Below are 16546 nucleotides of genomic sequence, written 5' to 3' on the forward strand. Positions count from 1 at the left end.
GCTTCCATCATCTTGGCGGTGGATGACCGATTTCTTCTGTTCCAGTTTTGTTTGCGTTGTCTAACGTGTTTTATAACTAAGTGAACAATTATACATATAGTACATGTATATAGGTAATGCACTTATGCTGCAAGGACTGCCTGTCCCATTTTCAGTACATAGATCTATACGACCTTTTCCTTTGGCTTTACTGATCTCAAGCCTATTAGGGGTCATCGACTGACCAGAGGCAATCATTCAATGTAGATTGTTGACTATGCATCCTAAAAGCGTTCTTTTGTTATTGAGGAAAATCATGTTCAATCTAAATAACATTGGTTTTTGATCTTCTGAACACCACAAACAACAGAGATCATCTATTGACTGCAAGCAATCATTTCTTAGTTATTTAGCTGAAATTAGTTGACATAGACCTTTCGGCAAATGACAGGTCATCAACTGATCACCGGCAAACATCCTAAGAGGTCTCATGCCGTTGGACTCTACTAGCGTTCTTTAGTAAATTTAGCGAAAAACATTTTCAGTCTTAATATCATTATGGCCCTGGACATTGATCTTCTCAACCCCAAAACGATAGGGACCATTCGTTGACCAAATACACTATGAAGTTTGAGGCTAAGGCGTTGTTTAGTTTTTGAGCAGAAACTATTTTCATTCGCAAGGTCACTCTATCCTTGACCTTTGACTACTGAGCCCTGAAAACAGTAGCAGTCATCTGCCATGAAATCATCTTATGACGTTTGACGGCTGAAGGTCAAAGCGTTCTTCCGTTACCGACCGGAAATCTGTTTTCAGCTTAAGGCCATCGTGACCAATGCTTTTGACCAACTGACCCCGAAGAATAAGGATTGTGTACGGAATACGGGAAATCGTTTTAAGTTAAAAGACTCTTGCCCAAGCGTTCTTCAGTTATCGATCGGAAACCGATTTTCAGCTCAGTGTCACCGCGACCGTAACCAACCCATGTCCGCGATCATACATTAGTTGTTGTAATAACCAGGTACGACAGCAAAATTATATCAGGTGCCGAGACTTGCGTCATTGATCCAGGTCTTTGTGACAACGCCCGTGCCACGAAACCGTCTCCGGTGCGGATCGGAAATTACACTCTATTGACGTCTAACGTTCTTTGCACTAAATACGTTTCCAGAAAGCACATACGTGTATCAGCTAGCATATTCAAATGGATTATTGTAACTGATAAACATGCTCCCTTACAAACAAAAACTATTGTTCTTCGACCTAGCTGTCCGAGATGTACAAGCGAACTTTATGAAGCTTAACACTAAAAAACGTCAGCTTGAGCGGAAATGGCGTAATTCCTAGCCAACAATTTGCCATTAACTTCGTATAGATCAATGTGCTGCCGCAAAGGTAAGGTCGTGTGGCACTGATCACAAAGGTTTGGCCAATATAACCAAATATCTTCTTGGAATCAGTCATGATGCTGCCCGTGCCTCCAACTCATCCTCAAAGGAGCTTGCGCAGAATGATATCCTCACATCTCTCGACCAATATTCTGTACAGCAGTCCTCTTGCTATATAGTCTGTCTACAGCTTTCGACACGATTGACCACAAGACTCGGACATCATATTGGAGTCACAGGCAAAGCACTTGCATGGATGTCATCATATCTTAGTGACCGCTATCAAACTGTGTGCGTTGATGGTGAGTTGTCGAAGCATATGTTAACGAAAACAGTGTGTTCTAGGGATCAGTACTTTATTTATTTTGTTGGGTTTAACGTCGCACCGACACAATTTTATTTCAGGGATCAGTACTTGGTCCCAAAAAAAAAACAACTAAATCATGTACACCAAACCGTTGGTGCCATATGCAGACGTCATGGACTTCTTTATCATTTTTACGCTGATGACTCACAGTTATATCTGTCCTTTAAGCCGGTAGAAACTGTGGCTAGTGAGGCTTGGTGTCGCATTGAGAGCTGTCTGGCTGAAATTGTCTCGTGGATGGATCGCAAAATGCTGAAGCTTAATGCTGATAAAACGGAGGTAAAGTTATTCGCATCAAAGCATAACTCCAAGTACATCGATGACGTCTCGGTGAAGGCCAGTGACTCTGTGATAGAATCCACAATATGTGTTAGGAATCGTGGGGCAATAATTGACAACAGTGTTGATATGGAACGACAAGTATACTGTGTATGCCGGGCAGAATATGCACAGCTACGCAGAATAAGTCACATCAGACGGTATCTTACAAGTGATGCCACAAAGACCATTGCAAACAGTCTGGTTACCTCACGGCTAGACTACTCTAATGCCTTGTTAAGTGGTACAACACACCCTTGTTAAGTGGTACAACACACCCTTGTTAAGTTGTACAACATACTTAACAAGTTGAAACATGTCCAGAACATGACAGATCGCGTCACCACTATGACGCCCCGTCGCAATCATATAACACCGGTTCTGAAGCAGCTCCATTGGTTGCAAGTGAAATAAGGGTTGGGGGGGGGGGGGGGGGGGGGGGGGGGTAGTACAAGGTTCTGACCCACAACTTTGAGACTTTAAACAATCTGTCCCCTGCCTATATAAGGGATATAAATGAAGTGCATAAAACGGTCAGAAACCTAAGATCACAAAACACGCAATCACTAGTTACCCCCAAAAATAAAACCGTAATGTAATGCGCACCCGCGCAGTCTGGTCAAGATCCATGATGTTCGATTTCAAAGCCTGTTGCAATTAGAGAAACCGTTAGCGAACAGCATGGATCCTAACCAGACTGCGCTGATCCATGCTGGTCGCAAATCCACTATGTTGATTTTTTCATGGCACGGCTCAAATTAGCAAGGCAACAGTTTTCTGTTAGCTCATTGGAGGCAAAGTAGAAATAAGAGCGAAACAAATGTAAAAATTTTACTTATTAATTTTTCTAAAATTTAGGGATATCTGTTCTTGTGTGAGAGAAAAAGTAGTGACAAAAATGTAGGGCTTTATTAACGTTCACAGAACGATCAGTGACGTCACTACTCTTTCAGGGCCGCCTATAACACTGATGATCTGGGGTATCCTAAGTGTTTCGTGCCTAGAAAGGTCAATTCTTAAGTGTTTCTTGAGTATTAAGTACTGGGCTAACACGTGACATGAAACCGTGCATTATCCAGGTTTATGTATCCTCAATATCATTCCCACGACAGTACTCTTGCACTACAGTATCCTCATCACTTTATCCCAATACACTAGTTATCTTACGTATCATGCGGGTGTCCCATTTTAGTAATATGTTGAAGTGTTTTTCATCAATGATGTATTTTGTTCCTAGATACACAGATATCTGCATGTGAAAGTGGACTTTGAAACTAGGCAAAATTGTATCAAAGTCAACATTTGAGGTCACAATTTGCAATGGTATAAAGGAATTATAAAATCCGTGTAAACAAAATTTATTAACGTGTGCATGTCTTGTAAGATATTATTTGTTTTACAGACCAAGATTTTTTTTATCAAAGTCTGCTCATACCACGTCATTACTTGACAGCAGTTCATCTAAAGACTTGAGTTAAGGTAGTTCTGCACGTTTGAAAACCGGAAGTGATGGCGTAACGTTATTTATCCGAAAAACGTAGAATAAACAAACGTCAGATTAGGAAACGAAATAAGATGTTCCAAAAGGTCAAAAATAACATCAACCCAAAGGTCAAACAACATTACATAAATTTTAAAAATCTTGTCAGGAAAAATATCAAACAAGCCCATGACAGTTACATAGATTATGTCCTGGAATGTCAAGATGATCCGGATAACCCACAAACAGGTCAAAACTTCTCTCGTAAGAAACTTTTCTCCCTCGCCAAAAATGCCAAGCAAGACTCCCAAGGCATTTCCCCACTCCTAGAAAACGGTCAAATTCATATGGATGATAAAAAGAAGGCCAATATCCTCAATCGTCAATTCCAGTCCGTGTTCACCCCAGTGTCACCTTTCAAATTGAGCCAACTCTGTAAAATGAAAGTGCAGTCTCTACTCTCCATACCAACTGATTACCAACCAAAATATTCCCTAATGCCAAAGGTCACTATAGGCATAAATGGTGTTCAAAAACTCCTTTCGTCCCTAAAAATAGATAAAGCATGTGGTCCCGATGGTCTAAAGCCGATCCTTCTTAAAAATCTTAGTGAACAAATCTCACCACTAGTCACTAAGCTCTTTCAAAGGTCCCTTGACACGGGCACCATCCCAGCTGACAGGACCAAGGCCAATGTCACTCCTTTATTTAAGAAGGGCGACAAAAGCAATCCTGCAAATTACAGGCCTATTTCCCTAACTTGTATTCTCTGTAAGTTACTGGAACACATCATAGCCTCTAATATTACCAAGCACTTCCAGGTTAACAATGTCCTCTATGACCTACAGCATGGGTTCAGAGAGAAAAGGTCATGCGAAACGCAGTTACTCGAACTTGTAGAAGATCTATCCCGAAACTTAATTCAAGGACACCAGACGGATTTGATTCTTCTGGACTTCTCTAAAGCATTTGATAAGGTTAATCATCTGAATCTTCTGTACAAACTTCATCAACATGGTGTTCAGGGCACCACGTTGCAATGGGTCAAGTCATTTTTGATTGGCAGGCGCCAGTTTGTCCTTGTGAATGGTGAAACATCAGAGGAAGTTCCAGTAACGTCCGGAGTTCTACAGGGCTCCGTCCTAGGCCCCCTTCTGTTCTTACTCTACATTAATGACCTGCCTGAAAATCTGATTTCACAGGTTCGTTTATTCGCCGATGACACTGCTGTTTATTTAACTGTAAATAGTTCTGCCCAAGAAAGCATCCATCAGCAAGACTTAAATAGGTTACATCTATGGGAAAGTAAGTGGGACATGGAGTTCAACCCCTCAAAATGCACTGTTATGAACATAACAAGATCAAAAAACCCTTTTAAATCAAAGTACACACTCCATGGCCAAGTGTTGGAAACAGTTCCTGATGCAAAATACCCTGGGGTCACTATATCCTCAGATCTTAACTGGAATAAACACATCAATTTAGTCACGTCCAAAGCTACCCGAACACTTAACTTCATCAAGCGAAATATCCCATGCAAGAACCCAAAAGTTCGAGAAGTAGCTTATAAAGCCCTAGTCAGGCCACAGCTAGAATATGCTAGCTGTGTTTGGAACCCTTACACCCAACAAAACATCCACCAGATCGAAATGATTCAGCGGAGGGCAGCGCGATGGGTAAATCATGACTACTCCCGTTACAGCAGTGTCACAAACATGCTATGTCAGCTGAGATGGCGTACCCTTAAAGATAGGATATCTGATTCACGCCTCCTTATGTTCTACAAGATAGTGAATGGTTTGGTTGCTGTGCCACTCCCTCCCTATGTCAGCCCCCATCCCGTCTAACAAGACATATGCATCCCCACTCCTATACTCAGATCCTCACTCCCTGTAATTACTATAAGTCCTCTTTCTTTCCAGCCACCATAGTGCTTTGGAATTCCCTTCCAGTACAACTTGTGCAAGCCCCCACCCTTAATTAATTTCAGCAGGGTGTGACCAAACTTGTACACAATGCTTAACATGACAGACCTGTTTTTAAACTGCTTTTATCTGTAAATCCTTCTTGTTTTTAACACTATCAACTGTATTCATGCTTGCAATACACATCGTGTATTACTTTTATCTTCCTATCCAATCTACTTTTAACTTCATGTACAGGCGCCCAGCTGCACATAATACTCGCAGAGAGGAGTGCTGCAGTATAAATAGATAGATAGATAGATAAAGCCTGGATTCGACGTACGGAAATGAAAATCAATTTATGAATTAATTGAAACCTGGTAGTAAATTTATTACAATGGCACTGTTGCTATATTTCTTAAGTCAAATATGATATTAAAACATACGGCACGTTAAAAGCTCGAAATAATGTGTTAAAATCAGCGTGCAATGTCCGCTTCAATTTTATTATGGTCAAATATCTCAAAAATAAACACGCGGATCTATACATTTTATTTCACAAAATTATAGTGCATATGTTTAAACAACCGTGGGAAGTTTCATCAAAATCTACATTGTAGAAAAAATTCTATTCGCGACAATGTTATGAAAGTTATGATTTTCCCATAGACTCCCATTATGAAATATTACATGAGGTCCAAATTTTTCAAATCAGTCTAGCAAAAAATCAAGCACACGTCCCTATCTTTTTTATTTGCTGAAATTTTCTATGAAAAATCGGAGTTTAATCAAATTCTACAGTGTAAAAAAAAATTCGATCCAAACGTGCAGAACTACCTTAAATGTGGTCTGAAATCCAAGAAGACCTTTAATTTTCCGGGACAATACACTTTCTTAAAAAAAAACACCATGTATGCGTGGTCTTATTTAAGCTCGATTACTCGAGGAATACGAAGAGCTATTGGACTCACCCATGTGTCGGCATCGGCATCGGCATCAGCGTCGGCGTCGGCATCATGATTTGGTTACGTTTTTTGTAAGTAAGCTGGTATCCCAGTACCAACTAATGCGAATGGATTAGATCTTCACATACTTGATCACTGTGTTGATTTGACATGCATTGAACAGGTTCCATAACTCTATTTTGCTTTTTTACAAAATTATGCCCCTTTTTCGACTAGACATTTTTGGTAAAGGTTTTTTTTTAATGTAAGCTGGTAAGCTGGTATCTTTATACCCACTAATGGGAATAGATTGAAACTTTACACACTAAGTTAATACATAATTTATTTTAGGTCGATTGTGAAGGAAGTTCTACAACTTATATTTATCACTCTCGACACCTCATTCCTGATGGAATCCATTGCCATGAGGGTATGAGAGAAGAGGCCAGTTTCCCTTTTAATGCTGAGCGCCAAGCAAGGGAGCTGCTGGTACCATTTTTCACGTTTTTGGTATGACGCGGCCGGCGATCGAACCCACAACCTCCCGCACTCGAAACGGATGCTCTACCACTAGGCTATCGAGGCACACTTGTTTACTGTTGATGATTTGACATGCATTGCACAGGTTTCATAACTCTGCTTAACATTTCTTACAAAGTTATGCTCCTTTTTCGACTTTTTGATAACGTTTTGGCATGTAAGCCGGTATCTCAGTACCTAATAATGGGAATTGATTGAATTTAACAAAATGTCCATTGTCATGAGCTGATATGCAATGGACAGGTTCTATAAACCTGTTTTGCAATTTTACAAAATTATGCCCCTTTTTGGACCTTATTATTCATTAAATTGACAATGCTGTTGAATAGTCGAGCGTTACTGTCCGCCGACAGTTCTTGTTTGTAATGAAATGTCTTACACTTCTTTTCACTTGCTTGACATTTTTAGTGTCATACATAATTTATGGCCAAAGTTGGACATATAAACAAGAAGGAGCCTCTATAGCCGAGTGGTTAATGTAGATGACTTCAAATCACTTGCCCTTCATTGATGTGGGTTTGAGTCTCACTAGGGGCATATAACTCTCCATGTTAGGAAGCCAGTTTGCTTTCGGAAGGTCAGTGGATCTACCCAGGTGCCCGCCTATGATGAAATAAGCCCGGAAGGCCACCATGGGAGTTAATCCACCATGAGCTATAACTGTGTCGGTGTACCGTTAAACCCACCAAAAATATAAAATAGTATAATGTGTAAGTAGGAGTCCAGTTTTGAGATGTAAATCATTTCAAAAGAAATTCAAACAAATCTTGGAATGACCTTTCTTTAAAAACACCTCAGTATACTATAATTCTTTGAACAGTTCTGGAATAGTTCAGTTCTTGGCCTCAGAATGATATCAAGTGAGTAAGATTTCAAACAAATCTCTGATCTACCTATGTTCCCCACGATGTACCTAGCGTATATAAGACGTAAGTACTGCACTTTTCAATTTATACGATGGCAGCAGATTCATTGGTCCAGTCGTAACTTCAAAATTAGGGGTCGTGACTTCAAGTCGTCCTTGCTCCGTCAAGCAAAGTTACAAACATTCTTTTGAACAATAGGTCCATGACACTGTATAGGTGTTTTATACCTGGCACGCTGAAGAACAAATCAACCGCGCCATGAGAAAACCAAAATCTGTCCGCTTTTAAAGCATATTGCAATTAGAAAAAGCCTATTGCAATTAGAGAAACTGTTAGCAAACAGCATGGATCTTGACTAGACTGCGCGGGTGCGCAGGCTGGTCTGGATCCATGTTGGTCACAAACGCACTATGTTGGTTTTCACATGGCGCGGCTCAAAATTCAGCTTCTGGATTAGAGCACCTTTAGTATATTGCATTATCCGTGAACTCAAATTACAATCATTTTTTCTAGGAGTCGCCAATAAAAGTTACCGGTAGCGACTATAAACAAACTTTGACATCAAAAAACTTGGTCTTCTTTTAGGATTTGATTATGAACACTTTCGATCAAAGCAAAAGGTTTCTTGTTTAAAGTAATGATATTATTTAGATAATAGTATATACTTACTGAATAGCTTGTTGGTCAATAGTCGAAACTGTTAACCCTTGGACCTTTGGACATAAACCATTAATCAATTTTCGAAGGACCGAGAGCTAATAGTTTTGACCACTGACCAGCATTATCATTCAATACCTGCTTCGTTATTACTTGGCCAGAGAAATAAATTTCAAAGTCTTTTTCTTAAGTTTTGACCCTGTGCTAAGCTATAGACCCGTCGATAGCACAGGTACCGGGTAGAGTCATGTAACAAATAGGCACTATAAAATAAATACTAAGGACTAACTGCAGGTGCCCGCTCGTGCTAAAATAATGCACAGAGGGGCACCTGGGGTCTTCCTCCACCATCAAAGCTGGAAAGTCGCTGAAATTGTGTCGGAGCGATGTTAAACTGAACAAAAATAAGAACTAACTGACTGGAAAGAACAAACACATTTTAAACATTTAATCAGTATAACATTCTTCGAACGTACATAAAGAAATGAGGTTTATGTGACTTCTTTTTGTAATGATTTCATAAGACAAAATATAGAAAAAGAAAATATATGTATGAAAATCTGTCAACCGCTTCAAAGTTACGAAAAATGCTGATATCAGCTTCGCATCGTACATCGGTCAGTATATTGTTTGGTTGCCCTTCACGTTCAATCTTCGTGTCACAAAATTTAAAATCCTATACTTTAAATGCACTGAAAACTCGATACTCGAACTCATATATGTTTATACGTAATAGTCACTTAATGAAACGCTAAAGAGAAGATAAAATCAGGTTGACTTCGACTGATGTTTAAATGAATGTTCACAATGGAGTTCGAGTAACTGATGTTGAAATAATGACTTGGTAGCAGTTTTAGCCGACCCCTGGTATGGGCACGGTTGGTGCGGCCGTAGTGGTTTCCTGGCCGATATCTAATTCTGCCATGAACTCTATACAGCCTACATTATCTGTTTGTTTCGGATCTTCTTTCACTGATATTCTGACTCTGTATGTACCCTATAACAGAACAGATTCATAATTCTTTATACAGGTACATATGTTATATGCTAAGTATACATGTATGCTTTTTGAATGCTATTTGTGTGCCATGCTAACAGCCAAGTACTAAATACTAAAATGATATCTAATACGAATTGCAAAATATTAAATGTCAGATACCAATTTCCAAAAATTCAAAGGACTTCTACAGCTCAGCGCATTTTGTTTTTCAAATTTGAGAATTCAATACACGTACACTACATTCCAATCTGACTAAAGTACTTGATCTTCTAAACGAAGATCTGAGAACGGCCTATTCACATTCGTCTTCTGTATATTTTGGATTTCCATTATTGCTATTTTTATGTTATCCAATCAGACGACTTGTTCGATTGTCAAAGGATAAGAAAAATATGCGGTTATTCCAGGACTCGAACCCGGGACCCCTCGCTTACAAAGCAAGTGGCCTACCGACTGAGCTAACCGGCTATCTGATACATTACGACACAAGAATTGTAAATATCAAAAGTCAATGCTACATGTAGATTTGCAAGATGTTGTAAGCTAGGCTCTGATTGGCTAGAGAAAGAGCCGTCAGAACGAGGCAATGAATAGGTCGTTTTCAGATCCTATGCGTAGCGTAATAGGATATGTACTTTAGTCAGATTGACTACATTCCAGCGAAAAGGAATTCTTTTACTGCTTTTTGGTACATAATAGCAACTTTATTTCTTAACATTTTTGAGCGAACAGTTTCTTTTTCCTGTTTTGACACCAGCCCTGTCTGTTTTAATTAACATAAAATTAAAATCATTTTGGGACTTTAAAGAAATAACCATTTTTAACAAATTCGCTTTAATTCCGTTTGGCGTGAGTACACGCATTATGTACAATGAAATAAAGTTTAACTTACCTTCGTTAAAAAAGAAAGTGCAGTTGGCATCTTTTGAAGCTTGAGCGTTTCATTATCTATGAATACATTCTCAGGGTTTATGGGACACTGTGCATTGTGTCCTAACGCTGACAGGAGTATGGCATCAATTTGTTGTCCGAGATCCTGGGATATTATCGACGACCCGTTTAAGATTCTGTCCAGTATTGTGCATGAATCAATGTCTGTACTGTAATATAAAAGTCTAAAATTAAATATAGTCGTTACTTGTGTTGTAGAATGGTTTTAAAGTTGTATTTAAAGTATGTACCGGTCTGAGCTTCAATATATGAGTTCGAGTACAGGATCAAATACGCCGATCAATTATAGTTTTACTATTTTAGCTCTTTGCGAAAGGACAGTCTGAATCTGTAACTTGCCCGGTGTATAGCACCGATATACTAGACGTCTTTACTGGCCTCTTAGTTAATAGGTGGAAGACACTGAAGAGAACGTAAGGGATGTCCAGTGTGTGGTCGATTTCTACGAAAACATAACATACCATCAGATATTGTGACACGTAGCTACAGATTACATGTCTTCTTTCTTTAACTTTTTAAAAATATTTTTAAACTTAATTTACTATCTCAGCAGTAAGAGTGTAAAAGGGGCATATTTATGTAAAATATTCAAATAACCTCAGGAGTTGTCTAGCAGAACAAGTACAGAACAGCAGCTCTGAACAGATGTGAAACAATCCCCCACCCCACCCCTACACTCCCATATTGGTATAATCAAACATATGGCTCACTGCTTTTTGTGGGGCAGCAATTACTATCAAAAACTAGAGAAAAGCTGTCCGGTTCAACATAATTCTTCTAATATTAACAATATTTGCTGTCCCAGTCTGTGCAATGTGATAATTTACTGTCAGTAAACTGGAAAACCTAGCAGTTTTGATTGTGTCAATTCGCGTACATTTCCAGAACAATTCAGGGTAGTAACTTATGTTTTCAGTAAATTCGATATTGCTGCCTTACGAAATGCCTTATAAGCGGCACTAAAGTATGCTACTAAATTAGGAAAGCGTACGCCATTCTTCTTTTTCTTGTTAAAAATAATATAGATAGATGTGTCAACAATCAAGTGTTTCACCATGGGGATGCATTTTTCTCTTGCTAACAATATTTACTGTCCCACACAAAACAATGTAATATTTCTTTAGTGTACTGTCCCACTCAAAGCAATGTGATATTTTTTATTATTTCTAGAGTACACTGCATGTCCCACTCGAAACAATGTGATATTTCCATAGAATAATGTCCCACTCAAAGCAGTGTGATATTTCTACGTTATCCCACTCAAAGTAATGTAATATATATTTTTATAATATATTGCAGTTATCACGCTAAATATTCAGCATTATATACCACTTTAATTCCCCTAAATGAAGACTAATTTCCAGTTATAGAATCAAGAAACACTAAAAAATACATGACTTACCATGTTCCTATGTTTGCAACGCATGGAACTTTTGTCCAAATTCCAAGTGTATTTTTTTCCAGAACTGTGTCCAGATAAAGCTCTGTTATCTGTTGGTTTACTGTTAAATTAATTGTCGCGTGCACCTCTCCCGGAAATTTAATTGGAGACGGAGAAAGGTCCAACTCATGTACTGTCAGGACGGTGTTACTCGTGTTCGTGGCTAAATCAAAAGTGAAAAGATTCGTTTACGTTCTATTGAACAGTTAAATTAGATACATTAGTACAAGTTATAAGTACCCCGTAAATATGAAATATCAAAATAATGTTGAAGACGCGGTAATGTCAGGCTCCCTAGAACGGAGGTACCAATTTTAAATTAGACACCGGAATCAAATATTGCAGTTAATTAACTGTACAAATAGTTTAAATATATATATACATATACATATATACTGTGCCTTCTTTCAAACATATATTAAAAAGTGATGAATTACAAGGTGTGCTAATTGCCATTTTAAAACCTGATATATAATACCTCATTATGTATTTATATATACATGCATAAGTAAACGCCTGAAATTTGCAAAGTGTATGATAAACGAAACATCTTACCACAGTCCGTAAACTGAATGGCCGCTGCCAATGCAAAAGAAGAAGCCACAAGAAATAGTATTCGAAGCATTTTGTCCTTGTACAGTGTACGTGCTGATGATCCAAGTTTAGATCGTCAGTCTTATATAAAGCTGAACTATCTAAAAAAACGCATGATCAACCTGGCTACAGAAAAATGAAGATACAAAGTACAATTCGCACATGATTAGTCTAAATGCAGTTATCTTTGCAAAAAAAAAGTACGTTAAAGGTGTCCTTGCAGCCCTTACAAACGTGCATCTGCTGTCTTGCAGAGAGACCTTTGAAATCGTTTTGCAAATCAAATGACAAATATATATTCACGTGACCGTCAACACCTAAACGGCAAAAAGTCACCTCTGTTGTCCGCTTTACCCTGTATTTTTTCTAGTACATTATTGTGTTTTAGCAGAAGGGATGGTAGAAGTTTATGTGAACACAAAGTGTCCTTCGCCCGTCCGTTCTTCGTAAACATGTCTAAATTCACCTGTTATTGCAACACCATCCGACCAACCAAGCGAAAAGTTCTGAATTACCAGATTCCTCTTTTCATTGTTCATACACATGGAGTCAACACATGTAGAATTGTCGTAATGACATCGAAAAAGGGAAAATACTTATAAAAGAAAATCTTCTTCTCTCAAACCGCAATCGCTGGAGTTCAGATGTTTGGTATCATGTAATAAACATGTATACAAACAGATAAATCACGCTTTAGCATTGCCTTCCTCTATTTTGTTATTCTTCTTCAGTCAATTCATACATCTCTTCTCGTCATTTCAACTTTCAATTTCTTCCATTACTAAGCAAATTACAAGAGCATAGTGTAGCAACTTCTAAATATCTGTAAGTATTCAACCATATACCAGACACTAAACGGATAAGTTTTATCATTTTGGAACCTCGGTTAAAGATTGGAGACCAGTCTATCAACTCCGTATTGTCACTGGTCAATTTTAAGACCGGGTTCAAGATCATCCAATCAGGTACTTGAATTTTTAAACTACTGTTTCAACTTGAAGCATAGCTTCGCTTATTGACTGGGCATTTACATGTATCATTCAGTTATGAAGATGAGTGTTTTCGCTCTGGAAACGGTCGAGATATCAAATAGCGGGGTCTTCCGTAGTAGACTAGTTGAGGTCGCTCTTTGGATATCATGTAAGAAAGTTTTCCCTTTGACTTATTTTAGATAGATGGTTTCATTTAAGAGTTCTCTATGTCCGACTGGAGACTTCTCACACCACAGTTGTTTTTAGCCAGTGCTTAGCAATGACAAATTTGAGGTCTGTATGATAAATATGGGGGTTAGGCTAACGCATCCCCTCCCCTTGTCCGATTTTAAGTTTATCATTTTCTTATACGGTCACTAACAAAAAAAATATAATAGTTGGGTTAGTTGCGCTAATTATATAGAAAAACTGATAGGAAAATATGTATAAATAGATCCAAATTTCAAATTTAAAAACATGAACCATTACTTCATATAATTTATGTAAACATTAAATTACCTTTAAAACATAATAGTGGAAAACTCGAGTACCGTTCTACTAAAATTTGATCCTTTTTTCGTCAAAGAATCATGCATAATGCCTGTATCTTATCTCATAACGTTATAAATTTTGTAACATGAAATGAAATCAGAAAGGTCGAAGTCTACGCAAGTAGTATTACGTGTCACACGAGTGTCCTGCTTTTTTCTTTAATCTGTTTTTGTAAGCGATGGACTTTGTTCCTAGATACAAAAATATCTAATTGTGATTGTGGACTTTGAAACTGAAAAATGAAAGCAACGCAAAATATATCAAGGTCAATATTTGAGGCCATAATGTATAACGGTCTTACGGAATGTTAAATCCGGGTAAACAGTACTGAAAGGCTCGTACGACAACAAAAAAGGCAAAGTTTAGATATCAGAAAATTGTTACTTTATACCTTAAGAAGGCTGTAAACCTAATTTTGCACATGGAGACACGTGTTTACTTTCACTAATTTTTCCATTCAAAATTGAAAAGCGTTTGTAACGAGATACTGCCTTAAGCTCGTTAAGAACATATTCCTCCCTTGTGTACTGGTGAAGACTGCAGGATTTGTAAAATTCATTGGCGCGGCGGCCAGGGTTCGAGTCCCGACACGGACATGTTTTTTTTTTCTTGATTTGGCATTTTAAAGACAGGTTTAGAAACAAAAAGTTATGTTAAATTATTAAGTGTTCCTTGATTTTTAAGGGAGGTCATTAAGTCCCTGTTAAAATTCTATGACCCATTATTAAGCAGGTGATCCGAAACTTACTGTTTGATTCACAATTTCCGTAATAGTTTTTTTTTTCGTAATTTCGGCACAATTTGCAAGTTCTGTATATAAATATATGTAGTGCATCATTATGAAGTGCTCCAAGGTTAGTGGTAGAATACACTTGCATTTAAAAGATGTTTTAATAGTATCAATTTTAAGACCAAAACAAGAGCACCGCCTTGCGGGTGCTGACGCTCATCTGATTTTTTTGTGTAATAGAAATATTGTCCTACCCATGATTTTCTAAGTCCAAAAAGGGCCATCATTCTTGCAAAAAGCAGGATAGAGTTATGTTTCTTGATGTACAGGGTCAACTTATGATGGTGAAAAACTGCTGCAAGTTTTAAAGCAATAACTTTGATAGTTTATGAGAAAAGTTGACTTAAACATAATACTCAACCAAGAAAATGATTTTCTAAGTCCAAAAGGGGCAATAATTATTGCAAAAAGCAGGATGGAGTTATGTTGCTTGCTGTACAGGGTCAGCTCATGATGGTGAACAAGTGTTGCAAGTTTCAAAGCAATAGCTTTGATAGTTTAAGAGAAAAAGTTGACCTAAACATAAAACTTAACCAAGAAATCTGATATTTTCTAAGTCCAAAAGGGGCCATAAATCTTGCAAAAAGCAGGATGGAGTTATGTTTCTTACTGTACAGGGTCAACTTATGATGGTGAACAAGTATTGCAAGTTTTAAAGCAATAGCTTTGATAGTTTAGGATAAAAGCTGACCTAAACATAAAACTTAACCAAGAAAACTGATTTTCTAAGTCCAAAAGGGGCAATAAATCTTGCAAAAAGCAAGATGGAGTTATGTTTCTTGATGTACAGGGTCTGCTTATGATGGTGAACAAGTATTCCAAGTTTCAAAGCAATAGCTTTGATAGTTTAGGAGAAAAGTTGACCTAAACATAAAACTTAACCAAGTAATCTGATATTTTCTAAGTACAAAAGGGGCCATAAATCTTGCAAAAAGCAAAATGGAGTTATGTTTCTTGCTATACAGGGTCAGCTTATGATGGTGAACAAGTATTCCAAGTTTCAAAGCAATAGCTTTGATAGTTTAGGAGAAAAGCTGACCTAAACATAAAACTTAACCAGGCAACGCCGATGCAGACGCCGACGCCGACGCCGACAACCGCTCAAGTGATGACAATAACTCATCATTTTTTTTCAAAAAATCAGATGAGCTAAAAATGTTTGTTTCGTCCCTAGTGTAAAATTTTAAAACGAGAATTTCTTTTTAGAATTTTTTTTTTCAGAACGTATATACAAAACAGTTTTTGTGCAAAATAAAATACCCAGACATTTTTATAAGATTCTATTAACAAAATGACGTTTAAAAGCTTGTTTGTGTCCAAAATGGCTGAAATTAAGATACAAAACCGTTTTTGACAATAAATTCATCACTATCTAAATTATCTTGACAAGTTAACAGGTTTATGTAACCATTCTTTGGGCTTATAGAATGATGTACAATATGAATAACATTGTCATTTAATATGAAATCTGAGGAAACTTGTTTCGGAAAAGACAGATCAAGCATTAACCCTTATCATGCTGGACACGATTGATTCTGCCTTTGCGACCACTGCAGATCATGATCAGCCTGCACATCCGTGCAGTCTGATCATGACCTGCACTGTTCGCCATTTTGGTATGCACCCCTTTTAACAGTTAATGGTACTGTCAGGGTAGGGGTTAAGACTGCATTTCAGACTCAAAGCGTGATTTATCAGGGTCTGGTCACCTTCGTATCTTGTGTCGAGATCCCAGCGAGACAAAAAGGCACTGTCCTCCAGATCTTACACAAAATAAAAGTAAGATTTAAATATCTAGAAATTA

General features: G+C 37.8%; 1 protein-coding gene across 1 annotated transcript; it reads right to left on the reverse strand.

Moving 5' to 3' along the window:
- Positions 1-8876: 8876 nt before the first annotated feature.
- Positions 8877-12550, reverse strand: LOC123565869 (ganglioside GM2 activator-like). Its single transcript, XM_053550361.1, has 4 exons — positions 12391-12550; positions 11797-11998; positions 10336-10543; positions 8877-9440 (listed from the first exon to the last, which is right to left on the reverse strand). The coding sequence occupies exons 1-4, from the start codon at positions 12458-12460 to the stop codon at positions 9297-9299; spliced, it is 624 nt and encodes a 207-aa protein (XP_053406336.1). The 5' UTR covers positions 12461-12550; the 3' UTR covers positions 8877-9296.
- Between the last annotated feature and the right edge of the window lie 3996 nt (positions 12551-16546).

Source organism: Mercenaria mercenaria, chromosome 8 (assembly GCF_021730395.1).
Source record: "Mercenaria mercenaria strain notata chromosome 8, MADL_Memer_1, whole genome shotgun sequence".
NCBI lineage: Eukaryota > Metazoa > Mollusca > Bivalvia > Venerida > Veneridae > Mercenaria > Mercenaria mercenaria.